Consider the following 26,785-nt stretch of genomic DNA (forward strand, 5'->3'; position numbering starts at 1 on the left):
CCTGCCAGGCTGCCACATGGTTAGGAGTAGGAGGTGGACCAGAGAAGTGTCCCAGAATGGTAGCAGGGGCATTTAGGGTCAAACCAAGGATGGAGACTGAGGGGTGATAGGAGGAGGTGGTCAGGATTAAGCCATTCCAAACCCAGGGTCTTTTCAGAACTGCTATTCCATCTGCACTGCCCTCACCAGTCTGGTGGGGAAAACTCCTGTGGGGACATTTCATACACATTCGCTCACGCCCTCAAAGTCCAAATCTAAGGTCCTCAGCTCCCAAGGGCCTCCTCCAGTCTGACCCTAGTGACTGCTGTCTCAGGACCAACATGGCCCAGACTCCCAGACAGAACCCATGTCCCAGCCCTTCCCCGTGCACTAACATCCTTCACAGTCACAAGCTCCCTGACCACCACCACCCCCATTCCTCCAGCTCCAAATACTCTTTCTCTTGTTCTTCCCCCAGACTGATCGCCACCCCCCACGGGGGAAGCCCCAAGGTGCCAAGCCACCCCCGCTCCAATCTGGGGCTTCCCCAGCCCAGCCTCCCCATCAAGCACAAGGCCCTGAAGGAGAGCTTGGGGCTCAAGCCCACTTTGTCGCAAGACCTGGTGTCCTTACTGAACCACTTCCCTAGAACAACCCTGTCCTATGACCACTGCAGCCAGGGAAAGGGACAAGCGACATCCCAAATCTCCCACCCAGGATACTGGAGGGATGGTGGTCAGGAGCAAAAGTGAGGGGGTGTGAGCAGCAGGGGGTGGGGAAGTGTTCTCAGGAAAAAGGCCCTCTAAGAACATATACATATACACATGTGCACACAGCCCACAGGCAGAGAGCAATCTGGTAGAAGAAGGAGCTGGCACCAGCTGAGTGCCGAGGGTACGCCAACCATGCCAGCACATGGGCATCCTATCCAAGACAGGATGGACAGAGGCAGAGAAATATCTTCAAGGCTATGGAGCTTTTCTGGTCTGATTTCCATAGGAGTTGGTCCCCATCCCCAGCCTAGCACACTGGTGGCCTGCCCCCTTCCCACTGAGCAACTTGACAATAGGGCAGTGCCCAGAGAAGGGCCACAGCCAAGCTGATTTTCTGGCACCCCCCCCCTTCCACACACATCTGGCTAGCAGCTTCTCCTCCTCGTGGGTGGCACCAGGTCCCAGACACTCTCTGCAGAGTAAAGACAACCAGTCCGTTCCGTCCTCCCCTCACCCCAAAAACCTCCCATAACCCCATGGTAGCACTAGACGCAGAGACCTCCCTCCTGGGACTGCATTGCCTCGCTCACCCAATTCGGTCGGCTCCCCTCACTCCACGGGGGACACCAGCTGAGCGGGCCCCGCCCCCCAGCCGGCTGCTCCGGTGGGGGTGGGCCTCCGGGCTGATTCTCCCCAAACCACAGGGCAGCTCAGATAACAGGAGGGAAAGGAGGGGGCTAGTCCGTTGGGCATCCGATCTCTCCCCAAACAGGTTTGAAAGTCTTTTTGTTTTGTTTGTTTTTGAAGAGAAAAGCGAGAGGGAGTAGGAGTTCCCAGCGGCGGTTCTGCCACAGCTCGGGCGCCGGGGACACGCGCGGCAGACGGCCCCAGATGCCTCACGGCTGCGCGCGAACACTCGGGCGCAGACAGACGCACAGACTGGGCTCCCCCACCCGGGGCACGGCGACGGCGGGGTAGGAAGCCCAGGAAACGCCGGGTTCCCGTCTGAACCCGCCCGGCACCATGTCCCCGCCTGCAGCTCCTATCAGGGGCAGGCCAAGGGGCCCCGGTGCCCGCGGGAGCTGGGGGCTCTCCAAAATCCCCGGGGCAGAGGTTACCTCGCAGCGGGAGGAAGCAATCCGTCCAGAGCGCCCGCGGGCTCGGCGTCTGCCCTGACCCTGCGCCTCGGTGCTGCTAAGCGTCAGGGGTACGAGATCCCGGGAGAGGAGCAGTATGGGGGGCCGCGGCTCAGGGGCGCGGGGCGAAGGCAGCGGCCATGGCGAGTCACGTGCGGAGGCTGAAACTTTACCCGGAGCCCCAGACTAGGGGGGCGGAGGGTACAGAGCTGGAGGGGCGGCCCTCTCCCCCGCCCAGGCCCGCCTCCACCCGCCCACCGACCTATCACCAGCCAGGGGCGGGCCCTCGGGATCACGCCCCCCGCCCCTCCCTAACCGACCCAGGGAAGGGCGAGTCTTAAAGGAGACGCGCCTAGCTGAAGGCTGGACCGTGGGAATCTGGGAGAATTCCCTCCCTCTGCCCCAAAAGGAGCGATTCTGAGAGGGCAGAAGTTCTGCGGAAGGAATGGAAAGGGGGCTCTGTAGAGAAAAGACAGCAGTGTGTGGTATCACACTCCCTTGCCCGCAACTACACATACCCACATTCGCAGGGGCACAAATCACATACACGCCCTATACCTCAACCGAGGAAGACAGCATAATATACAAGTGAATATAGTGACTCTAGCCCTAGATATCAAGCCCCTAACTCCTATAGTTATAATCCTTCTCCAAAGATCAATTGGAATTCAGAGCGGTGCGACCTTGAGTCGCTTCCTTTCTTTGAATTTTAATTTTCTCATCTGCAAAAAAAAAAAAAAAAGGAAGTGCAAGAGTACGTACACCTCCCTCGAATAATGACTCCTCTCCTCTTCCCCCAAACACCTCTCCAATTCGAGCGGGTCGGAGGCACTCCAGCCCAACCCAACCCCTCAGCTTCTAGCTGCCAAGTACCCTTCCTCCAGAAGGGCAGTGGCCTTTGGATCTTCCAAGAGCTGACCAGGGGGCGCCCAGGAGCACCCCTCAGTGCTAGAAGACTCTCAGACTCCACCTTCTCTCTCCTGGCCCAGTCTGGAGGAGCCAGAAAAGCTCTCTTTCTTGCTCTAGCGGGGCAGGATCTGAATCACTCTCCCATCTGCAGAGACCCCCAGTCCCCAGCACAGACAAGGGCCCTCCCAGCCTGCTGCTCGGTTTGGAAGGACCACGTCCCCACCTCCAGCAGCCTACTGGGGGGAAGCAGAATCATTAAGGAACAACCCCCCACCCCTACTCCCTGGTCAGAGAAGTGGCCACAAGTGCCCCCACAGGACTTCCCACTGGAAGGGGAAGTGTCACACTCCCAGGCCTCCACCCCCAGTGAGGAGACTCTCAGCCTGACCCTGCTGGCAAAGCTCTCAAAGCCACCGGCCCAACAGTCCCCGCTTTGCAGACGAGGAACAGGAGTTCGCGAGCGGACACAGGGTTCTGTCCACCATCACACCGGCTGCACAGCTGGGTGGAGAATTCAGGGATCTGATTGTCTCCCTCCAGCTTGAGCCCCCCAGCCTTGGTAAAGTAGGACAAGCCTGCTCTGCTCTGAGGTCCGGCACAGGGAAAGGGTGCCGGGGCAGAGCTTCCCCAGGCCCCTTCCCGCCCTCCAGGCCCGGCTGTCTCCCGCTCTCGCGCTCGTCTGGATTTCCGTCCACCGGTGCGAACCGCCCGCCCAGCCCCTCCCGTCCTGTCCCGTCCAGATCCATCCGCAAACATGCGCTCAGCGGGCAGGAATGCGCCAATGGCTCCCAGATGTGGACGCCGACGCTTAACCCCTTCCCCCCCAGCCCCCCCCACCAATGCCTTCCAGCCCGAGCCTAACCAGCAGCAGGGGGCGTCGCCGGTGGTGAGACCAGCTTGGGCGGGGGCTCTGCGCCAGCCACCCCTAGCCCACACAGGCTCTTCCTGCCCCAGATTCTACCAGTATCCCTTCCAACTAAGGCTATGGACACAAAAATGCACATGTGCATAAACACAGGTACACTGCCTCCCAGAAGAGCGGCCTTCACATAACACGTGCGCCGGCACATAGGGTCATCTACACTCGAGCACACTGAGATTCACGGAGGACCCCCATATATGCACACCCACGTGCATATTCAGAGTACACATGTATCCACATCCTTGAGTCAAACAGAACATGCACATAGAAGACAGGCATTTGCGCACGCACAAGGTCATGAGGCGCTGTGGGGCACACTGCTGAACAGACATAGCAGTAGCCCATGTGCAGGTGGGAGGAAGAAATTCATGCACCCACACACCCACTCCCCATAGGGGGTCAGACACTCATGCACAGAAGACTGGCACCAGATGTATAAGCACACAGCCCACAGGCCTTAGGGGCACTTTCCCTCTGCCTAGGGCACCCAGCACTGCCTGTCCGGGGTCTAGCCCTACCCAGGCTTCACTCTAGGAAACAGGAGAGGTCCCCAGGTGGGAGGCCAGGGCTCTTGAAGCTGCAGCAGCTGAACTCCAGCTGTGCTGGACCTCCAGCAGGGTCCCCACCCCCACCCTGCAGGGACCCTCACAGAGGAGGGGAGAAAAGTGCAGGAGGCAGCAGGAGACTAGCGGACTGAGAAAAGTCACGGGGTCGTCGGGGGAGTGTTGGGGGGTGGGGCACAGGTAAGCTCTCACTCTTTAGGAAAGATACTCCTCCTTGGGGCCTGTCCTTCCCCGCCTGTACACAGAAGGCAATGGGCTGGGGAAAGGAGTCTGAGCCATTCTTTTCCTAAGACAGGGATCCCACTCCAAAGGGAAACCTAGAGAGCCTCCCAGCACTCAAAGTAGATACAAAATAGCCCTGAGATGCCCACCCCCCCCCCAGGAGGGCCCACAATTCCAGCAAAACAAGGCCTCCCTCTCACAGCCAGTGGGGAGCTCCTACTTACTAGAGAAGAGCACCACCGGTAGTGAGTGAGAAGACACTACCTGGATGCAGGTGGGGGAAACCAGCCCGGCCCCCGACTCTTCTTCCCCTCCCAGGCTGCCCTCCACCCCCCTCATCCCCAGGGGAGCTCCTCCCACAAGCACCCTCTCACCCCACTCCATCTGATTCACGCTGAAGGGTAATCTGGGGCACAGCTCTCGTTTCCATTGTGCAGAAGAGGAGACTGAGGTACAAAAAGGAAATTGCCTCGCCCGAGGTCATACAGCTTGCCAGCGGCAGAGCTAAGATTCACTCCGAATCAAACATTTCCACTCGATACCACTCTGCTTCCTTCTTCACCCCCTCAACAGAGCACATGGGGCAAACACCACCCTTGCCCGGAGCTTCAGGATTGTGGGCGGGGCCAGGACAGCCAGAGAGAGATCAGAGAAGACACCGGGAGGAAGGGGCTACACACATGGGCCCTCCAACCCCACCCCAAGCATGGTGCCCACCTGCCCAGCAGGCACAGCCCGGTGACTCAGCTGCATCCGGGGGAGATGCCAGGGCAGTGACTCACCTACCGAGAAGAGCTGAGCCTGGCACCTTGCCAGCCCCAGGACAGAAGTGACTTAGTCACCAAGACTGTGATGCCCAGCAGGCACAGCCCAGGGATTGGGGACAGGGGCAGGCTGTGTCCTCCATGGTTACAAGCGCCCCCTGGCGAAGAACAGGCATCCTAGGGCAAGCCACAGCTGTACCCGCCCCTGGCCCCTCATTACTGCCCACCCCCAGCTTGCCAGGCCCTGTTCTAGTGCAGACAAGTTCTGTGAGACCCCTAGGCTGCCCTGCCCCCCTGCGGCCTGCCCCCTGCCATCATTCACCACCCACTCTCCCACCAGCCCCACCTCCTCCTGCCACCCAAGTCGTACCCAGGCTGTGCGGCTCCTTTAACATGTCCTGGCAGCACCTCCTGCCCCCACAGCCCCTCTCCACCCCCAACACACACACATGCACTCACACACACACTCTGCCAGCCCTGCTTCTGCCAGCAGCTGCTGAAGCTGTTGAACAGGAGGGGAATCGGGAGGGTGGGGTGCAGGGATTGGGTTACCAGAGCCTGATGGGGTGGGCTGTCACCCAATCCCTCCCCAGCTAGTCCTCCCTGGGCACAGCCTCCCTTACCCACCTGCTTCCCCCCCACCTCTGGCTGGCAGCCTACTGCTCCCTAAGCCCCTCCACCCCCACTCCACCCAAGCCAGAAAATAAATGGTCAAGGGTATTTGTCATGCTAAGGCCAGCCCAGTATATGAGAAAAAGAGAGAGAATGAGAGGGACAGAGCCAGCGATGGACAGAAAGAGTAATTCCTGCGCTCAGCGCTCTAGCTACAGACACTAGGTGTGTATATCACTGGATGTGGAGCCGGAAGGGGACTGAGTAACTCTCCGAGTCCCAGGAGAATTGGGGCAGGGGGAGCCCAAGGGGAATGGACCAGCTGAACAATCTCATCCATTTGCACTACTGATTTCTCACACACTGCAGCAGGCCTGATGGCCGGGGCAGGATAAATCAGCCCCCCAGAGACATAGAGACTGAATGGAGAGGGGGAGGGGCTCCTGCGCCACAATTTGTGGTCCACTGCGCCAGGCTTGGTGGGGAGGGGGTGGGCAACAGAGGAACAGGAGGCAGGCAGAGTGGGGGAGGAAATGTTGGATTCAAGCCCACCCGGAACACCTCCTTCCAGCTGGATCTGAAGCTGATTGAAGGAAAGAAGGTGGGAGACAGAAGCACCACATTTGACTCCACAGGCAGGGCCCTGAACAACTCCAGGGGGCGTCATTCACAGTCTCTGTGTAACATGGTGGCCCTGGGGATGAGACTGAGGCAGGAGACTAAATTCGGAGGGACGGCAACTCTCCCCTGAACTTTCTCCTCCGGAAGCTCAACCAACCGCTCTGCCCCCAGGCCTTGGAGGAGGGCTCACTCCTGACTTGTGACTGGAAGCCTCTGGTAATCCACCCGCTCTTCTGCCTGCGCCCCTCCTTTCTTGGGGGCACTGGCAAACAACCGGAATGACCTCCGTCTGGCCGGATGGGGGCTGTGGAGAGTCTGCAAAACTGCGTCCTAATCCTTGGCCTGTCCTTAACTCATCTCAGGACTGTGGGCAAATCCGGGCCCTCTCTGGGTCTCTAAGCTGGAGTGAGACAGGAGGCCCCTTCCCTGAAGCCTGTGAGCCTGTTGGCAGATGCCCAGCGCCCTGATTCACACCAGTGGCCACAGGCCACCTAAACAAACCCCAACCCTGACCTCCTTCCAGCCTGGACACAGGCTCTCTCCACACAGTGGAGACTTATAAACAAACCAAGCTGGGGTTTATGGGAGACGCTGCATAAACAAGCCAAGAAGGAAACAACCAGGTCCTCCTTGCTGCAGTAGGGGAGGGAGACACAACCAGGTGTGATGAGACCCTGAAGAGAGAAAAATCGGTGCCGAGGGTCCAGGTTGGGGCCCCAAAGCAGCCTGATAACTGCTCGACTGTCCTAGTGCAAGGAACATCCCCTCCTGGCCCCCCACCAGGCCTGTCTGCTCCTCCGTAAGGGGGAGGGATTGTCTAGGTGGTCTTTAAAGCCCTTTCCGGTTCTAAGTCTAGCAGGACAGAGAACCCGCCGAGGGGTCCCCAGGATTTCTCCACTGAGCCCAGCCCATCTACCTGGGTCAGGACCCTCTCTGTCAGGCCTTGCCCCAGCCCAACACGTGCCTCTCTGCCCTGTCTGCTGCCCCTCTGGCTCTTCCTCACTCCTCCGCCTGCCTGCTTACCCTCACCTTGGCCAGCCCCTCTGCTGCCCCGTGCTTTTCTGCACGTCCCTCCTGCCAGGGGACAGACCAACTAAAAATAGTCCCTGCAGCCTTTCTCGCCCACAGCTGCCCAAAGAGCAGGAAATGAGGGGGGCAGGGAGGCCCATGTCCTGCTCTCCCCCACAGACTCCCAGCTCCAAACCAAGTCCAGGACTCCAGCCTGGGGCGAGTGCCAACCTGGCCATCTCAGGGGCATCCCACACCCCTTCCCTAGGGGGAGCCTGCCCATAAGTGCTTGCCATCCTAGAGCGGTCCCTGCCCTCCGAGAGGAGGAGTGTGGAGGCAAGCAGTCTAGAGGGAAACCTTCCCAATTTCTGACAAATCAGTGCCAACCACATTGTGGGCACCGAGAGGGCAGGGCCTGGCTCCACTGACTGGTCTTTTGAGGGCAGAGGTAATTGGCATGGGGAAGTTTGTGCTGGTTTCCTTCATCCTGGCCCAGCTGGAGAGCAGACAAAATAGTGCCCCAGCCTCAATTATGCTAATCCCCTGCTCCCCAAAATGTGTGGGTACAGACATAGGGGTTTCGATGGCCACCCCCAGATACCATGGGAAAAAAGCTTAAAAGAACAGCAGAAGATCTCGGCTGCCCACATGTAAGGATGGAAGCCCGGAGGCGAGAACCAGGCCATGCCCGCCAGGCGGGGCATGGGCTGACCCCAAGCTGAGTCAGAGGCTAGGAGGGAGGAGTTGGGGTGCCTGGTGCCAGGGGCTGTAGTGCCCCCACCCCATCCCACCTGGGATTCTTGACACCTCCCAGCCCAGGGAGAAGGCCCTCCCCACACAGGAGGAAGGAAACCAGCTTAGGGACTCTCTGGAGGCCTGCAGGGCAGCCCTGCACCAGGAGGCAGGCGGGAAACCCAGGAGTCCTGGCGCCCAGCCCAGAGAGTGAATGAGAGAAATACCTTGGAGGGGAGGAAACAGCCCCGAGTGAGGCAGACACATGGTGCCCCCAGCAGCTCCCAGATGTGACCCATAAAGGGGAACCGGCCAAAGGGGCTGGATGGGGAAAGTGAACACATTTCCAAACAAGAAGAGAAGAAAATAGGGCCATGGGAACGGGGAAGGGGGCAGGGCCAGCCTGGCTCTCACCTGCTGTCCTCGCCTCCAGGTCACGGTCAGAGATGGTGTCATTAAGGCCACCAAAGATCAAAGAGGTGCTGGGGTCCTGGGTGCATTTCCCCCTCCCCTAATCTTCATTCCTAGCCTCCTCTGGCACCCCTTCCCCGGGACTAAGTCAATCCGGGAGTCTGCAGGCCCACGGAGGTGCCTGGGAGGCCTGGCCAGTGCCAGGGGCAGCCCTCATACCATCCTCCCACTGGCTTCCCTCCCGCCTGCTCTCGGCCGCCACACATATCTCAGCTGTCCAATCCGATTAGGGCCCCTGTCCAGTGAGCTGGACAAGGAGGTCACTGGGCAGGGGAGAGACAGGGACAAGGACGCTGAGCTGAGCAGGAATAGCAAAAGGAAGGTGGAGACAGGGCTCAGGGGAGAAGGTGTGGAGCCCCAGAGGAAGAAAAGCCTGGTAGAGAGATCTGTGCTCTCTGACCACAGGCTCTCTGGTAACAGCCACCACCTGCATTAGGGTAATTCTGCAGCCCCTGGGGCAACAGCCTGCCTGATTCTGCCATCCCACAGATGGGCAAAGCAGAGAGACTGACCTAGATTTAGGAAAAGAATCCCATCTTAGAACCCCCGCTCCCACCCCAGCGGAAACTACCATTTGCACTGGGTTTTACGATACATTGACTTATGGGGTCTTTATGAATATGTCCCTATCAGGCAAGTGGGGCTTGCTACCAATAGCCATTTTTATAAATGAAGAAACTGAAGGAGTTAGTCTGAGACATTAGTCTGCTGTCTTCCTGGTATTGGCCTCACTCCAATAAATTCCTTTTTTTGTCTCACCAAAAAAACAAAGAAAAGAAAGGGAAAAAAAAGAAACTGAGGCTTCAGTATAAATGCACATACCTGCTCACACTCAGAATCTCTACTTTGCTTCCTGGGTCAAGAGCAGAACTAAGTCTGAAGTCACTCCATTATCCACCGTTTCCTACAAAACCAACCCTTAGGGGATCCAGAGAGTCACAGAGACACGCAAAGCACACCCCACTCCTAGAGTTCACAGATGGGGACATGCTGCCAGTCCACCACAGAGAGCTAGAGGGGTTCCCCCAAGGTGTGACCAGTCCTTCCTATCACTCTCGTCCCCAGTCAGCTATGCTCAGAGGCAATATACACACATTCACACAGTTACTCCGACAAGTCATACACCCCTCCTGCAAACCCACTAAACCAGAATGAAATGCCCTAGATCTTCAGACAGCAGGCTTTGTCAGCCCCCAACTGGAGGGAAAAATAAGCCACTGTAAACAGTAGGTGCCATTCAGCCCTTTCCCAGAGAGCCTGCAGGAGGGCAGAAGCTTCAGGGTAACACCGGGAGCCTGAGGCTCTGAAAGCCAAGGAGCCCAGGGAGCTGGCATGGCTGGGTGGCCTCCCAGATCTGGTCCACACCCCCTTCCCCAGCCATCTGGGCTGAGCCTATTCTGGCCTGGGCCACATTCTGGGATCTCTCCCCTTCCATGCACGCAGCTACCTTTCTCCAAAGCTTGTAGATCTTAAAATCACATGGTCTGCACGCGCGCGCGCGCGCGCACACACACACACACACACACACACACACACATTGGGGTGGGAGGGGGTTCTTTGCAGTCGGTTCTAAGATATTGGCAGAGATAGGGGCTCTAAGCCGAAAGAACTTTCCCTAGAGGAACAGGTCACCGAAAACTGTGACAACCTCCACTATCCTCCAGCAAAGCCTTTAGCTGCCTAAGTATGAGATGCGCCTGGAAAGGGGCATCAGTTCCCCTACAAGGAGAGTCGGGAGTTGGGGGCAACCGAAGTCCCGACCTCTTGGGGTGGGAAGGCCAGAAGGAAGCGAGAGACAAATCCCCATGGGAGGCTCAGGTCCCTCTACTGCTCCCTCTACTATCACCCCAGCACTGCAAATTCTCCGGTCGAGGTGAGGTGGGGGAAGGGGCACTAGGCAGTACTGCAAAGGAGGGTGCAAGGGCGTGGGCCCTCGGCAGACCTTCTCCCCCACTTTCCATTCTTAGCCTGAGATCGGGGAATGCCTGGGAGGGAGTGCGGGAAGGGCGCTGCAGGTTGCGGGGGCTCCGAGCTCTCAGACACCCCACTGTTCCCAGGCTCCCACCTCCCAGGACCACAGCGATTAATGGGGGAGGAGGGATGGGGAAAGCCTGAACTGGCGAGAGGGAAACGACCAGATCAGCAGCGGAGAAGCCCGGCGGAAGGCGGCCGAGGGGGAATTGGGAAGGGGTGTGCGCGGTCCTACCTGCTCAGGTGTGTGCCGGCAGGGGGGCGATGGGGTTCCCAGGAGAACCGGGGAAGCCCTCTCAGCTCGATTCAGGATTCCCCCCTGCTTCTGGGTTAGGCTGCTGCAAGAGGCACGGGTTTCCGTTGGGTCCTAAAGGCCACTCGCCAAACCGTAGGCTCTCCCCGCCCTCTTCCACCAGCCCTGACTGGGTCAGCGGGTGCAGAGCTGACTGATGTGGGGGGGGGGGGGGGGGGAGAAGGAACTTACGGGGAGAAAGCAGGGTGTCTCAGTCATGGGCATGGGCTGGGGACCGGAACAGCCCAGAGGCTCAAATACACAGCACATGGATGACTTTAGTTGAAGATAGGATAATATTTGACAGGAGGAAAAGGACGTTTCCTCCTGCCTGCCCCTAGCAGATGATTTGGGCTTTGGTGCTGAAGATGGGGGTTAAGATTTCCTTCCTTACCACTCCCGTTAAGCTGCTTAGCCGTTGAGAATTTGGGAATGGAGGCCTTCAGTTTGGACAGGTGCTCCCTCCTATCCCACCCATCAGAGACATAGCACAATTTCGCCTCCCTCCCCACTATTCCTAAGTACTTAGGAGGCCACGGGGGGGGGGGGGGGCGCAATTTCCCCACAAGTAAAAGGGCGATGAGACATGGATGGCAGTTGGAAACTGGTAGAGTTTCATATCCTGGCTGGGGGGGTTTGCCTGGGAGTATGCTGAAGTGGGCAGACATGCACATACAGGTGAGAGTGTGAGCGGGTGGAGCTGGGGGGCTTTGGAGTACATCCACCACCAGAAATGGCAATTGTCAGCGGAAGGATGAGACAAGATGCAGAACCTAGGGGTCAACTGTGCTGCTACCCAGCCCTTAATAGACCCTGAAACTTTATCAGAATGAATACGGTAAGGAAAGAATATTTTCCCAGCTACCATTTGGGATAAATATAGGGGATAGGGGGGCCTCTTAAATCAGCTTCCAGGTTACAGACCCAGTTTAGGATAGGTGATCTTCCCAAGTAGCTCAAAAGGAGGCACTGGGGTTTGAGTTTGGTGGGCTGGGAAAAAATGGATTGGAGGGCTGCAGAGGGCTGGAGTGAGACTATTTTGCAAGGCGAGTTGCACATATCTCCAGCAGCAGAGCAGGGAAAGTGTCATGGGGTGAAGGGCCGCGGTGGGGCGGGAGATAGGGACAGATTGGAGGGCAGGGAGAAAGCGTGGCCTCTTCCTAGAAGGGGAGAGGGCAGCAGTGTTGCATCTACCTCTTTCTCCCCCTTATAGGAATTACTGAGGAAAGGAGCTAGACAGGAAGGATGGAGGCCCCAGGGTGGAGTCCATGGGGTGAGCTCAGGTCAAGCCTTTCTCCCTAACGTGCCTCAGTTCTCTCCCAGCTGTTAACCAGGGCTCTTGGTTCTTCCCAGGCAGTTAATGAGTGTTTACAAAAGAACTTGGAGATCCTCAGATCTCAGCTGGGCCGCCACTACAGTTATAAAGCCCAATAAGGGGCGAGTGTTATTTGGAGAGGGGAGGAGTAGGGCAACAGGGAAACAGACTCTTCTCTTACAAACTAAGGATAAAACCGAGCTCAGAGAGGAGCACAAGCCTCAGCTGCTACAGGATATCCTTGTGTCCAGGGACGGAGGTCACGCACCCCAGTACCTCCAACCACCACCAAAGGCTGGCCTCCAGCTAACTGCAGGCAGAACCCAGACTAGCAGCTGGTCTTCATTAACTGCAGCTTTTTTTTTCACCCCCCACCGCGAACCCAAGGCTTCTACAGGCCTAAGCTAGAGGGGGCTGCCCTAGCCCGACCTTGCAGCTGACTTGGGAGGCTGGGGGCACCACACCAAAGGCCAAGTTACCGGCTGAAAATAAAGTTGAAGCAAGATTCCCTTTCCCCATGGGGAGCAAGGAGAGAGGAAAGAAAGGAGTGTGGGGGTGAGAGGGTGGAGGTGGGGGAATTTAGGGCAAACAGCAGGCAGTGAAGTCAGCTGGATTGAGGCCCAGAAACCCCCACACCCTGGGGCCAAGTCTTACTCCAGCTTTGCTTTCAGCTTGAGTCTTGGCTAGGCCCCAAACTAGGGAAGGCCCTGGCTGCCCCTTTCCGCCTCCCTACCCCCACCCTTATTAAATACACATTTTATCTCTCAGCATCTTCATTATCTTAACTGAAGGAGACAAGCGGTGGATGGCGGCAGCGGAGAGAGCGTCGGGAGGGGGGGGCGGTGTGGGGAGCAGGCGCACCCTTGTTATAAAGTGCTGATCTAGCTCTTTCAGGCAGTGTGGGAAACAGAGGAGGGATCAAAGAGAGGGAGGCTGATTCAGAACTCAATTAGAGCTTTTTAAAAAAGGAGCTGGCTCTCTCCTTTCCCCTGTCTTCAGACAGCCTCTACCCAGGCCTCTTGCACCCAATTAGCTTTACTGCTAGTGCCTTGGGGCTGGGGTTGAAAATCAAGGGAGGCCAGAGGGCACACCTTCTCCCCCTATGGAATGGACTTCTGAGAAGAGGGAGACCAGTGCTGTTTGCAGCTTGAAAGCGATGTCTTAGAGGGGACCTCACATTTTCAGGAGACACCTGAGATCACCACTTTCCTCAAAAGTTAAAAAGTGGAACACAAAGGGTGTGTTCCTCTCTGATCCCTTCCCAAATAGAGGCACAGCTTCCGGCCAATCCCTAGGGATTCGAGGTAACATCCAGACAGGTGCCCATCTTCCCAGCCCTTAGGTAGGACTCTCTCAGCCCAAACCCGAGGTTTCCTGGGAGCAGCGTGGAAGTTGCCTCAAGCAAAATGCCACTACATCAGAGGGAGTGATTGGTACGCATCTGTGAGACCAATAAACGCTCCACAATGTGTCAAGACACATCTTTTACAGGGGCCTGCTCCACCTCCGTGCAGAAACACCAGCAGTGTTTACCTCCTGATAACTGGCCTCAAGATGGAGGGAAAGGCAGCATCTTCCTTGGTTCATTTATCATTCAGCCATTGTTGACTGCATACCTACCAGGTACCAGATGCTGTACTAGGTGCTGGGGACAGACACAAATGTAAGTAACATCTCAAACTTGGCTCTCTCTTTTGGTCTCCCTTGGTAGTCAAGGCAACACCTCTACATAGATATTTTTGAAGATCCTGGAGAAGTAACTCAATGCTACCACCCAGTTCTTATTGGTCGACCTTAAAAGGGCACTTAAGACAGGGAGCAGGGGCGCCTGAGTGGCTCAGTGGGTTAGGTGTCCGGCTTCAGCTCAGCTCAGGTCATGATCTCAAGTCTTGTGAGTTCAAGCCCCATGTCGGGCTCTGTGCTGACAGCTCAGAGCCTGGAGCCTGCTTCGGATTCTGTGGTCTCCCTCTCTCTCTCTCAAAATAAATAAAACATTTAAAAAATAAATATATAAAGGCAGGGAGCAATGGATGGGGGATGGGTAGCTTGGACCTCACACACTCTTGCCAGTTAGCTATCTAGCCACAGGCAAGTCTTCACTGAGCCAGAAATGTCAGCGGCAGCTCTGGGGTTGAAACACACCAATTTTATGGTGTCTATGTTCTTTCCATGGCAATACCCATCAACACTCTATGGAAGCTTAATCTGCTTCTGTGAAGAAAAATAAATCAGGATTTAGACACACACCCCACCACCTTCAAGAGGAAGAATGTAGGTCAGCATCTTTGCCACTACTCTATATGAAACAGGCTACGATCCTGGCAAAAACTAGTAACCGCAAGTCCAGCCCATCCCTCTAAAAATCCCACTACCTTCCCAGAGCTCTCAGCTTCACTGAGAAACGTCAGGAAGAAAAGGACTTTCTTCCTCCTCTCAGTCTGCTCCCTGGCTGTCTGAATTACACTTAAAACTTCACTGATAAACATACATCAGCTTTTGCTCCCACAAGGGCAGTGGAAGCCAAGCAGGGACTCTAAGTCTGCTTCACGCATCATTGACAGAACCAACCCTGTTCCAATTGCTGAAGTCTTAAGAGCAGCAATGACCTAGAAATTGACAGTGGGGGGAGAACTGAAGGAAAGGAAACTAACAAACCAGTACACAGAAAACCCTATTTCCAAATACCAGGGGAAAGGGAGAGAAAAGAGGTAGAGGGGAAAGAAATCTGGCCCTTAAGAATCTGCAAATGCGATCTTGGCTCAGAGCCACAGAGGATACATAGCAGCCCCACTGCGAGTCAAGCCATGTTCCTGACTCAAGCCCTACAGTTAAGAGAAAGGCGCCAAGCCTCAAACACAACGAGGTGGGGAGGCCGCTCCTTTTTGGGCAGGATCCTACTGTGGACACAGAACAGACAGCAGCTGCCCACAGTGTGGAAACAAACTGTAAAGCAGTCACGTCTCTTAAGGCTGCAGCATCCAATAAAATGTAATTTAAATCAAGCCTCGCATCTGTTCTCAATCCCATTCAGTCTCTGCTTTCCATCAGCCTTCGGACAATCTTCACAATTATGCTTGTTAACCCTTGTAGCCCCAGACACTCTCAGGCTTCTAGGTACAGAACTGTGTTTTCCACTCACACATGACCCTCAGAGGGAGGGAGTGCCCTGGTAAAGGCGAGAAGGCGAGAACGACATTCAGACTCTCATGGACAGACTATGCTCTGCCACACCCACCGGTGGGAAGTGCTCATTTCAGAGGGCTCTCTCTGCGTGTTCTTCTAACCTATACCATCTGCTGTGGCCCAGATCACATTGCAAGGATACAGTGGGCAGCATGAATGAAACAGTGGCCAACAGATCATTTGTACAATATCAAGTTCCCAAACGCAATCCTGTCCGAGAGGCAAAAGAGCTCAGGGAGAAGGACCGACTTGGTCACTGGCTCTCAGACCATTCACATCGCACATGCTTTGCATTCCAAGCATCTGCCCAAGTTATAAAAGTATAGCAATCTCCCAAAGGGATCAACTGAAGTTTTCTCCCCTTTCTCTCAAAACTAACCCAGCCCCAAGCCTGCAGTTTTAAGGCAGTCAGTGTTATAATGGTGCCCTCTGGTGTCCCTGTCACAAATTACCATTGAATGCCACGGGAAACCAAATGCAGCAAAGGGGAGACTTGAGTGGCCATATGGATTAATTTATCTAATAAGACTGGAAAAATCTGAGGTTCAGAAGAAAATCCAACCCCAAACGAAAGCATCTGGAAACAAGTGGCTTCATGAGGGTAGCTAAGACTGTGAGACAGTCTGGGGAGAAATTTTCACATGGTCTTCTGAAGTCTGAGCTCTCTTGAAACGTGAATGCTTAAAAAGACAAAGGATGCAACTTGACAATAAATATATTCACAATCTGTACAGTTTTACTGTCCCTTTAGCACCCCCACAGCCTTGGGAGTGCCCAAGAAGCTCAATGAGTCTTTAAAATGTCACAGTCTGGAAGCACTTGCAACGTGAACACAGTATCCTCCAAAAAGAAAAATTCTTTGATCAAAGCGTCTTCCAGATCTCCACGTGGACTTGCTTATTTTCCTGCAACATCCTTTTTCTCTCTTCTTACTCTAGCCCCAAAGTTCTTTAAAATACACCAATGTCTGAAGAAACTAAGAGATAAATATACAGGCACATTCCACAACATAAAATTTTGTGTACTGCAATACAAGCATATTGGTTAGAAACACACAAGGGGTGGAGGTAGTGAATATAATTACAAGGGGTCTACTTGGTAATTTTTAATGCATAAAATAAAAATTATTATTCTGCACGAATATTCATGAATCCATAGATTAAAAATTTATCAGTTTCACATTAAAAAAAGGTCATATTGTTTTCAGACCTGAATGGATAAAGTCCTAAAATGAAGACTCCATGGCTCTCTGAATGCCAGCTGGATACTTTCAGCTGGGTAGCGTTATTAGTATAAAAGAAAAGAATTTAAGGCAATCCAGTAGCTAAGATATTTCCGATTAAAGCTATGTCTTTTAGAGCATACTCTACTTCCTTCTCTTCAATCTTCAAAGACACCTGGAAAGAAGAGAAAAGGACTTTTCATGATGGAGAACTCACAAAGGCAAGTTTTTATCACATACATATCTACCATGTTGAATTTTTGTCACAAGAGGCAAGCAGCTTAAACACTGCTTTTTCTTTCCTTTTTTATGTTTTATGTATTTCTGAGAGAGAGAGAGAGAGAGACAGCATGAGCAGAGGAGGGCCAGAGAGAAAGGGAGACATAGAATTCGAAGCGGGCTCCAGGCTATAAGCTAGCTGTCAGCACAGAGCCTGATGCAGGGCTCAAACCCATGAACGGTGAGATCATGACCTGAGCCAAAGTTGGATGCTTAACCGACTGAGCCACCCAGGCACCCCTAAACACTGCTTTTTCAATGGCCTGCAGAAAATATGTCATTCATACCACCTGTCCCATCCTCACAGATTTTTTTTTTTAATGTTTACTTATTTTTGAGAGAGAAACAGAGTACAAGCATGTGAGGGGCAGAGAGGGAATGACAGAATCCAAAGCAGGCTCCAGGCTCTGAGCTGTCAGCACAGCTCAGATACAGGGTTTGAACTCATAGACCATAGACATAGATCACGACCTAGTGCACCCCTCCCCCATCCTCACAAATCTTAAACTCTACTAAACAAAAAACAAATTGCTTACCTAACTGTGGTCATATTTAAATCTTTACTTTAGCAAAAGATAAGTTCTCCAAAACAGGACAATTAAAAGCATTATCACCAAGAAGCAGTTAGTTGTACCTTTGTGAAGCGGGTTTCCTTGTTTTTTTTTAATCCTAAAATGCCCCTGGCCTCCAAGAGCCCTGAAAGTGACAAACACTCTGACTGGTCCACAGCTGCCACCTGCTGTTTGCGACAGACGTTACTATAGGCTTCATATAACTGGGGGGAACAAGGAAGAATAAAAGTTGTTTAAAAGTTCTATCTTTTGTAACTTTATAACCTTTAAAAAAAAAAAAGTGAATTCGCAATTGTAGAAGTAATCTGAATACCCTAATCCCCAATTTTCCCTCTTTTCAATAAAATCACTGACCAAGCATACTGTAGACATTGCCAAAACCTATATATACTATAATGCAGGAAAGGAGCTCTATATTTCTTAGGGAGACGAAGAAATGAAGAGGAGGAGATTAATGGGAAATTCTCAACCACAACCCAAGGGAAATAAAGCCAGTTGCCTTTTATATGGTACCACTATTTATTTTTACTGTTAAAAATCCATTTTTAATTTGTATCAGCTGGAGCATAATAGGCCTTTTGGACAATATCTGCTCTGCAGAGCAGACTCTCAACTCACCTTCCCCAAAGTGACCTCTTTGATTTTCAGCTGCCTGGTCAAGAGCAGCAAAGAGCAGACCAAGATCTTCTGCTGAAGAGGGAAGGAATCCTGTGCCCCTTCTTGGCTCAAAGTCATTCTGTTACCATCAACTTCTGAGATGACTTGGGATATGTGAATAAGACCAACCCGCTTGGGAACCAGTGACTCAGAGGGTGATTTACCTAAAAAGTAAATAAATCAAGCTTAATTAAAATTTTAAAATACTGTGTGTATTGAGACAGATGATACTAAGGTTTAGCTGAAGGAAATTCAAGAGCAGTCATGTGATGGCCAAAGTGGAGGTTCCAACTCTGTAACTAGAAGCCAAAGGATGAGAGATAATGCCATCCTCAGAAAGATTATGACTTGGAAAATGGAGTTTTCCTTTTTCTGGGCAGAACCATAAGCTGTTTTGTCCTGTGGAATGCAATTTAATGTCAGGGGGACAAAATCCACCTCAGGAAAGAAGGACTAGACAGAGAACTACTGTATTCTGCCTTGGGAAGTTCTTAGTATCTTGAAGATGAAAAACAACAACAACCTTGAAGCAAGGATGGTTGTGCCTGGTAATTAAGACAGGAAAAAAAATTGTAAGAATTACCTAATACCTTGAATCAAATGAGTGGCTAAATGTGGACAGTAAAGGGAATCCTACATAAGTCTTCTAGATAGCCTCCCTAAATGACCTTTGAAGTATGGTTCACTTGCCTAAGCTGATCTACAGTAGAGCAACACTTGAGAAAATGTAATTGGATATCTTAGCAGATAGCACCATCTCAGAGGCGGAGGTTGGGAAACTGCCAACAAGATGCCTAGGACTATGGCCTCATTGTTTGGAGTTGCATGAATTGCAAGGCAGAGGAGGGATTTGCTCTGTAACAACCTTTGCCTAAGTTACTTCCTCAGATCACGTGCAGTCGCCCCGAAGCAATTTGCTTCTATTTTGTTACCACAAATGGGATGCTGCTGAGAACTAGCCGTAGTGGAGAAACTGGAGATCACTGATCAAGTAGCAGGATCTTTAAATTGAAAGGAATTGAGAGGTCTCTTCTTGCTTCCTACCCCAAGCAATCCCAACCAGTGATCATCTATCCAGCTTTTGTTAGAGTATCTTCAAAGCTAGGGAACCCACATATGTGTCAAAGAAGCCCAGTTAGTGCTTTTATTAGAAAGTGCCTTCTTATATTTAGTTGAAGTCAGCCTCCGTATAGCTTTTTGGAGCCATTAAAAGCTAATCATACATACCAGAGCAAAAGACAGGAATGAGGTTAGTCTAATAATTTATGCCAGAAGCTTACAACCTCCTTTAGCTACATGTGTGCCAGTGGTGCCCACAGGGGCACTGACAAACCTAAATGTTATTGGTTGGAGAAAAAAGGAATAATCTGAATAGTTAAAGAGAAACCATTAACCTATGCTCTGAGTTTGGCTACTTCTGAAATACTTTAATTTTCTTTCAACAAATTGATGAAAAGGAAGGGAGGAAGGGAGAGAAGGGGAGAGGGGGAGAAATAAAAGAAAAAAAAGAAGAAAAAAAGAAAAGAGAAGAGAGGAAGGAAGAGAAAGAAAGGAAGAAAAAAAAGAAAGAAAAAGAAAAGAGAAGAAAAGAATTAAGTTAGTTTTTGGGGGAACTATATAGTACTAGAAGCAATTTTGATAACTCAACCAGTGCAGGAGTGAAAGAGGAAACCATCAGATCAAACTGTCCCGTTTCTAAAGATTAACACTGGATATTAAATACTGACAAGATACATAGTTCAGGGCCATTTTACATCTGCCATGACTAAGAGAACAAGGCTAACGGAAAGGAAAATTAATTTTGTCATTTTTTCAAACAGCCCATTGTAGCAATATCATGTTTGTATCTTCACCCTCCTACACTTGTCTAAAGGTTGAGATAGTCCACGTTGAACTAGATCCTCTCACTGTCTGACTCTTATTTACTGGGCTTTCTTTTCACCTACATCAAGACCTAAAGTGCACTCAACACAAGAACCCAGAGAGAAGCTGATCAAGCCTTATTGTCTACAATTTTCATTTCTAGAGCTTAGAAAGAAAACTTACTATGACCCAGCCATTTAGGTAACGCCCCAGGGAGCTCATTTCCAGCAATGCCTGGACTCTAGTACTGACAGGCCAGACTCAGATGAAATTGACCAAAACCAGAGAATACAGAACAGGGTAAGTGTGGATTTAACTATGTTCATTTTATCCTTCTACCCCTTTCCTCAGAAAAGTTAAGCTTCCAATTATAAAGGAAGACGGGAAGGAGATAAACTACTTACATTCAGACAGCGGTTTGAGGATAGTCTGGCTTTTGACATCCGACTCTACAATTTCAATAGCTCTCCTATAAAAAAATATTTCTAAAATTAATTTAGGCTGAGCCAAACCAAACACCACACCAAACCACCAAGCTCAAAAACAGACACATGTTTTATAATTTCAAAGCCCCCAAACAAAACCGGGTTGTCTCAGCTAAAGGGGACTTGAAATAATTGCCTTGAAATAATTCATGGACCAGGGAATCTAAGAAACTTCAACAATATATGGTTTCCTCTTATAGATGCCAAGTAGGTCATCATACATGAGGCCAGTAACATTTTGAACGAGGAAAAATGTCCCGGATAGAAAAGAAGTTATGTGGGTGGGTGACTGACTACAGAGAGCCAGTACCACCCATACGCACTGGACCTAAAAGGGGAGTCCTCAGCTACATATACACGATATGTGTAGGCTACACCACACCAGCCTACATGACAATTGCTCATAGTTGCAGTCTTTATCCAAGTAGTTTGCTGACTAGGGGAAACTTTCAAATCCAGGAACATGCCTTTTAGCAATAGGCAGAGCTTACTCTCCCACTGCTGTCTCCAAAGCACTTTGCCCACAGGAAGCCGTAAGCCAGACCTGGATCTTTTGCATGGCAGTAGGGGGAGGTTGGACCAGCGGGCCAGCACAGCAAGTACCATTTTAATGGACCCAGTGTCCCTACTGGGAAGGAAGAAATTTCATCAGTCAGCACAGAGGCTTTCCCCAGCAGGAGGGGCAGAGGATGGGAAGGGAGAGAGAGGTCTGGAGTACAACCGTGGGGGACCACCAACAGGAGGAAGGGGTGCTCACAAAAGCAAAGGAAGGGAAAAAAGTCTAAAGGCAAAGATGGTTCAGGTCCATAAATAAACCTGCTTGAGACCAGCTAATGGAAAAGTAAACTGGAGTCTTTTTTAATACAAATGTAATTAACCAATCTATAATCACCACAGGGAGTGCCAGCAACATCTCATTTGTTTCTCCCTCTGTAGGTAATGGACTGATAATGTTTCAGACATTAACACGGTGGAAATGCAGAGCTCCCCACTGAGAAACAAGTCCTCCTTTCTGAGTGTAAAAAGTGGCAGAATGCAGCCTCTTAAGCCACATTCACTTGAGTTACATGAGACAATTAACAGCATTTCTTTTTTTAATAAAAGCAGCTGACAGTGCCATAACTCACCTGCAAACATCTAGTGCTTTTCGAACATCTCCGGAAACAGCAGAGACTTTTCGGGCACAGAACTGAATTGCAGCGCTGTCCAGAACCTGATCTCTAGATACCTTTGGACAAGACACAGGGGACGACAACATGAAGTATAAGAGTCCCCCTCTCTGTAATTTAGGTCCCTGACATAAATATTTTCATGTTAAGTCTAAACTTGACTGGCCACCCTTTAGGCTCTAAGAGATGCCTTTTTTTGCTCATAAGTACACAGAAATCTCACACATTTAAGCATTCTGTAAGCATGTGGTTGAAGCTCATGAATGGGGAAAAAAGGCAATCAGAAATTAGCAAAATTAAACTATACTAAACTCTACTTGGTCGTTTGCAAAAGAGAAAGTTTTTTTCATAGGCCCTATTTTTAAAGGCCATTTAAAAAGGATTGAGGGGGCACTTGGCTGGCTCAGTGAGAAGGGCATGAGACTCTTGATCTTGGGGTCATGAGTCTGAGCTCCCCATTGGATGTAGAGATTACTAAAAATAAATAAACTTGAAAAAAAAGAGAAAAAAACAGTATTGAGTGATTCTTCTCTTATTTTTATTCCAACACTGAGGCATACAATAAATGGAGGCTGGGGTGGAAATTCATATAATGTTCTCACTATGGCCCACCAGAACTCCCTGCTGAGGAAAGCAATCTAAGCAAAAATATTTTAGAATGATTATTAGGCTTCCCCACCAGAGCTGATCCAAGGGATACAGAATGTAGTACAGTAGGTGGCACTTACCAGATCAAGCCGATCCTGCAAGATAGCGGCTATCTGATTTTTGGTATAAGGTGGAAAGTTCAACAGCCGTGGCTTACATTTTTCTCTAGCTTGAAGCCTCGGCAGAATTCTGTCCGTGAGATCCAGAGTATTAGCAATACCTGAGTAGGAGATAAATGCTACCAATCATCACAGTCAAATCACCCAAAAGGGAAACTAAACCCTTTGAAAGCTCAACAAAGTTTCCAGTTAATCCAGAATTCTAACTGTGGCTTCTCACTTGCCACCCTCCCCCTCATACTTATTACGTAAGATGTACACAGGCATCTTAGAATGTTCTGTTCAAGTAAGGTTTAGAATTGTCCACTGATAAATAGGACCAGATAGTCCAAAAATCAACTGTCTGAAATGAAGTCTTATGGCATTTCTATTCAGACTTAACAAAACAAAACTGATGTTAGGTTAAAACTACTATTATTTTATAGGAACTTTAATTTTGATAAGAAAGCAGAAAGCTGGCTTAACATAAAACGGGTGATAGACAAGATGAAGAGATTAAAAAAGAATTCTTTAGAACCATCCCGTAACATTGAACTGAACTGTAAAACTGAACACTAACCAATCAGCACCAATCGAGAATTGTTTAGCCACGGCCATTCGAACAGCGTGTACAACACATCCTGCCCTTTGCTGTCCAGCTGATCCACTTCGTCCAACACCAACACACTACATATAAAGAGTAGCAATTAGTATCCATGTTCACCTTCTTAACTCTCCAATCTGTGAGATCTGGGCTGACTCCAAGTCACATTCCTACAGCTGACACCAGTTTGAAGGTCACAAGCTGTCCTCTCTCCAGTCACTGTTACAAGGATAGCCCCACCATCACACAAAAATAACATACAGGTTTTTCCAGCAATTAGTTTAAAAACATTTTTCCCAATTTATAACTAGAAGGTATATTTTTCCTCTCTTCTTTCCCTTTAAGCATATGTAACTACCTCTTGTACAGCAAACATAGGAAATGTTCTTTTTTTTTGTACAAAACCGATAAATTCAAGAGACTAGGCTATGAGTTTGTGGGCAAGAGACCTTGCAGATTTTTACAGAGCAACATGCCTCAGAGCAATACGTACATCATGGGGCCCTTTTCTGCAGTCATCTGGTTTTCCAGTTTCTTCATCATGTCCTTTCCAGCTGGTCTGGATACTTCTTCCTGACAAATCTCCTGAGCAATAGCTGGGAATACAGCCTGGGCACTCCTCAAGGACATGCAATTCAGCATGACTGTTTTAAAGCCTTTCAGTTCCTTCTAGAAAAATGCAAACATGAGAGATATTTTGCCCTTAGATAAAGGTTTGATGGGACCTAAAGTGGTAACTCTGAGGAGTTAACTGTATATAAGAGAGTAAGCTCTACTTTCATTTAGAAAGATTTAGACAATGAAACTAAAAACATCTTATGTGAGGGGAGACTTCAATCTCCTAAGCACATCTACTCTTTCTTAACCCTTAATAACCAAATGTCATTTTAGCAAGAGCTTCATATTTCAGACTCTCAGTGTACCTTGAAGTCTTGCAGAATTCGGCTTAAGCAGGCAGTTTTTCCAGTTCCAGGAGGACCAGAAAGATAAAGACTTCCAGCTTTTTTCCCACAGATGTGCTCCCTCAGGAAATTCCTGATGACATTCATCTCCTTTTCCCTGGCAGGCAGCCGATCTGGGACAGCTGTATTCAGGACCAGCTTTGCTTGCTGGTAGCAAGTACCTGTGTCAGACGTGAAAGGACAATTAGATACAACAGAGGTGACTGAGAAGATCCACTGGGTTTCATCTGGAGTCACCAGCCTTGTTTACGAGGCCGTACTAACAGCTGCCATGTAAGAACGAACCTTCTTGCTTGAACAGTCTCATACACGCAGATTCTTTCTCCAGTGGACATCTCTGCTCGGAATTTGTTGTAATCTCTTGACCTTTTCGAAGCGGGGAATGTATTTTGTTTTGGTGAACTCTGGCTTGTTCTTTTTTGCTAGGAGACTTAATTGTCAGCTGATTGTCAAACACCAACCTGCGCCCCTTAGGTGTATGTGAGCGAGGGGGGCCATTCTCTTTCTTGCCTTGCTTTGGTGGAGAACAGGGTGGTAAATGAGGAGTGTTGCACAGATTATCATCACCTGAAATGTATTAAAATAAAAACATGGTCGTTCATAGCAGTGAATAGTAAAAGGACCTGGAAGATCTCTGCTTTTCCCAGCAAGAGTCAAATTTCCAATCAAAACCACCAAAATAAAATGCCTCTCATCTAGAAGCAAATATTGGCCACCAGATGGCACCACTGAAGCTTACTACTATTCAGCAGAAAGCAAACGGAATTACTGGGATGAAAATTCTAAGATTCTTTTAAAACAAGATGTCTCAATCTTGGCACCATTGAAATCTTGGACCAAATAATTCTTGTGGGGAGCTGTCCTGTGCATTGTAAGATGTTCAGCAGCATCCATGGCCTTTATCCACTATGCCAGTAGCACTCCCTCGGTTGTGACAACCAAAAATGTCTTCAGATACTGACTGCCACATCACTCTTCATTATTAAAAAAAAAAAAAAAAAAGATCTAAAACAAGAAAGGATTACCAACTATTGTTCTAAAAACAAGAATATCACCTGATCACCTGCTTCTATTGATTTCACCAGTAGTGAGGTTAAAGTTTCAAAATACTATGTTACTATACGTAACTGCAAATCATTTAAAACAGTGACAACTCAGTTCAAAATTAAGGAATTGAAGACCAGAACTGTTAGGCAGTTCAGAAAGTGACCTCAACAAGTGGCTTAACTCTGAAGTTCAGTAAATGAATTTAGCAACTATTTTGAAAATAACCAAAGTGAATAGAGTGGTCTTTTTTTTTTTTTTAAATAGGTAAGAACACAGTGGTCTTAACTGAACTTAGGAAGCACCTACAAAGGACTAGGCATCTTATTATTGAGAAAAGAGAGGTCAAGGGCTACCAGTCACAGGGCGCCTCAGTGGCTCCGTCAGTTGAACATCCGACTCTTGATTTGGGCTCAGGTCATGATCCCAGGGTGGTGGGGCTGAGCCCGGAATGGGGCTCGGAGCTGAGCATGGAGCCCGCTTAAGATTCTCTCTCTCCCTCTGCCCCTCCTCCCTCACTCGTACATGCTCTCTCTCTCAAATTAAACAAAAAAAAGAGCTACCAATCAAAAAGTTATACTTCTATTAGCTTACCAAGACGTTTTCTGGGGCTGAGAGGCAGAATTTTTACACAAGAACGGCGTGAGGCCTGGACATTGGTCAGTTCTAGTTTGGTGTCACCAGAAGTTTTAGCTTTGTCCAATGTCCGAGACAGCTTCTTTTTTGGAAAACTGATTGTAGCCTGTGACTGGGATCGGGTTTGAGGCATGATGGCGACTCAGCTGGGTACAAAAAGAGAGAACAGGGCAGTCTGTCAATGTGTAAAACTGAAGGAAAAATAGCTAACACTGAAGTTGCTTAGCCAAACGATGATCAACATTTCATAAGTAAATTATTAACAATATTTTAGCATTCAGTTCTACTTCACATCCAAATAGGAGCAATAGTAACACTTGCTGTCTACCCACTATGTTAAGACGCTGTTCTACGCATTTTATTTTTATTTTAAGGAATCTCTGCACCCAGCGTGGGCCCCCGACTCACGACCCCCGAGATCACAAGTCGCATGCTCTTCGACTGAGCCAGCCCGGGGCCCCTTAGGCACTGACTCATTTAAGTTTTACACCCTACAGGTCGGCACTCTGACTCGCATTTTACAGAAGAGAACGCTCGGAGGCCCGGAGGCCCAAAGTCATAGCAAGCCAGGCATTCTGGCTCCAGAGCCCAATTTCTTAACCACTTGAGTGATGCAAGAAAAAGTTTATCTTAACTGACTTCTACCGGGACTTCTAATTCCCTCACTCCGGGTACCGGGTGTGTCTTTATCGCCAGCTTAGCGCAGCACCCTGCCACATTTACAGGCTTCCCTCCGCCCTGCACTCAGTCCCCACGCCACACCCTCTCGGTCCCACTCCGAAACATCTCCCTCCTTCAGCCCCTTTATTCCACGCACGACGGCCAGGCTACTCCCTTCCCTCACCCCGACCCCAGACCCCCAGGGACCAGAGCTCTTCTCCCCTCACTTCACCTCGAGCCTCAGGGGAAGCAGCGGCCCTCGCCGTAGCCGCTCTCCCAACTCCTCTGGCTCCCAGACCCTAGGCCTCCCCAGGCAACCCTCTCCACTCCGCCTCACAAGGCTGAGTACCTCAGTGCTGGCTCTTTCTCACGTCTCTCGCACACGGCTTCTGGGACTCAAGACAGGTTCGGGAATAAACTACGCACCAGCTGCAGTAAAGCCGCGCTCGCGCCAAATCTGCAAAGCCGCAGCT

The 26,785-nt window shown here is 50.4% G+C and overlaps 2 protein-coding genes across 4 annotated transcripts in view; both read right to left on the minus strand.

Moving 5' to 3' along the window:
- RARA (retinoic acid receptor alpha) overlaps positions 1-10,941 on the minus strand; it is a 42,527-nt gene extending 31,586 nt beyond the window's left edge. Inside the window, exon 1 of one of the 3 annotated variants that reach the window (XM_077779078.1) lies at positions 10,859-10,941. The gene's annotated coding sequence lies outside the window, so the exon portion shown is untranslated. Of the gene's footprint in view, positions 1-1,810; positions 2,015-4,818; positions 4,924-10,858 lie in introns of those variants that run through there. The other 2 variants (XM_077779079.1, XM_077779077.1) reach the window with 2 other exon arrangements.
- Positions 10,942-16,127: 5,186 nt separating this feature from the next.
- CDC6 (cell division cycle 6) lies at positions 16,128-26,785 on the minus strand. Its single transcript, XM_077779224.1, has 12 exons — positions 26,662-26,785; positions 25,611-25,798; positions 24,258-24,539; positions 23,934-24,133; positions 23,504-23,679; positions 22,987-23,093; positions 22,389-22,528; positions 21,619-21,719; positions 20,411-20,475; positions 18,105-18,307; positions 17,549-17,689; positions 16,128-16,810 (listed from the first exon to the last, which is right to left on the minus strand). The coding sequence occupies exons 2-12, from the start codon at positions 25,783-25,785 to the stop codon at positions 16,721-16,723; spliced, it is 1,680 nt and encodes a 559-aa protein (XP_077635350.1). The 5' UTR covers positions 25,786-25,798; positions 26,662-26,785; the 3' UTR covers positions 16,128-16,720.

The sequence above is a fragment of the Crocuta crocuta genome, unplaced genomic scaffold (assembly GCF_008692635.1).
Source record: "Crocuta crocuta isolate KB4526 unplaced genomic scaffold, BGI_CrCroc_1.0 scaffold68, whole genome shotgun sequence".
NCBI lineage: Eukaryota > Metazoa > Chordata > Mammalia > Carnivora > Hyaenidae > Crocuta > Crocuta crocuta.

Excerpts from the sequence above, each read along its gene's own strand:
- CDC6 (XM_077779224.1), bottom strand. The coding sequence starts at position 25,785 with ATGCCTCAAACCCGATCCCAGTCACAGGCTACAATCAGTTTTCCAAAA. Across the intron at positions 24,540-25,610 it reads CAGCCCCAGAAAACGTCTTG|GTGATGATAATCTGTGCAAC; the intron begins GTAAGCTAATAG and ends AATACATTTCAG. Across the intron at positions 23,680-23,933 it reads GAATTCTGCAAGACTTCAAG|AAGGAACTGAAAGGCTTTAA; the intron begins GTACACTGAGAG and ends GCATTTTTCTAG.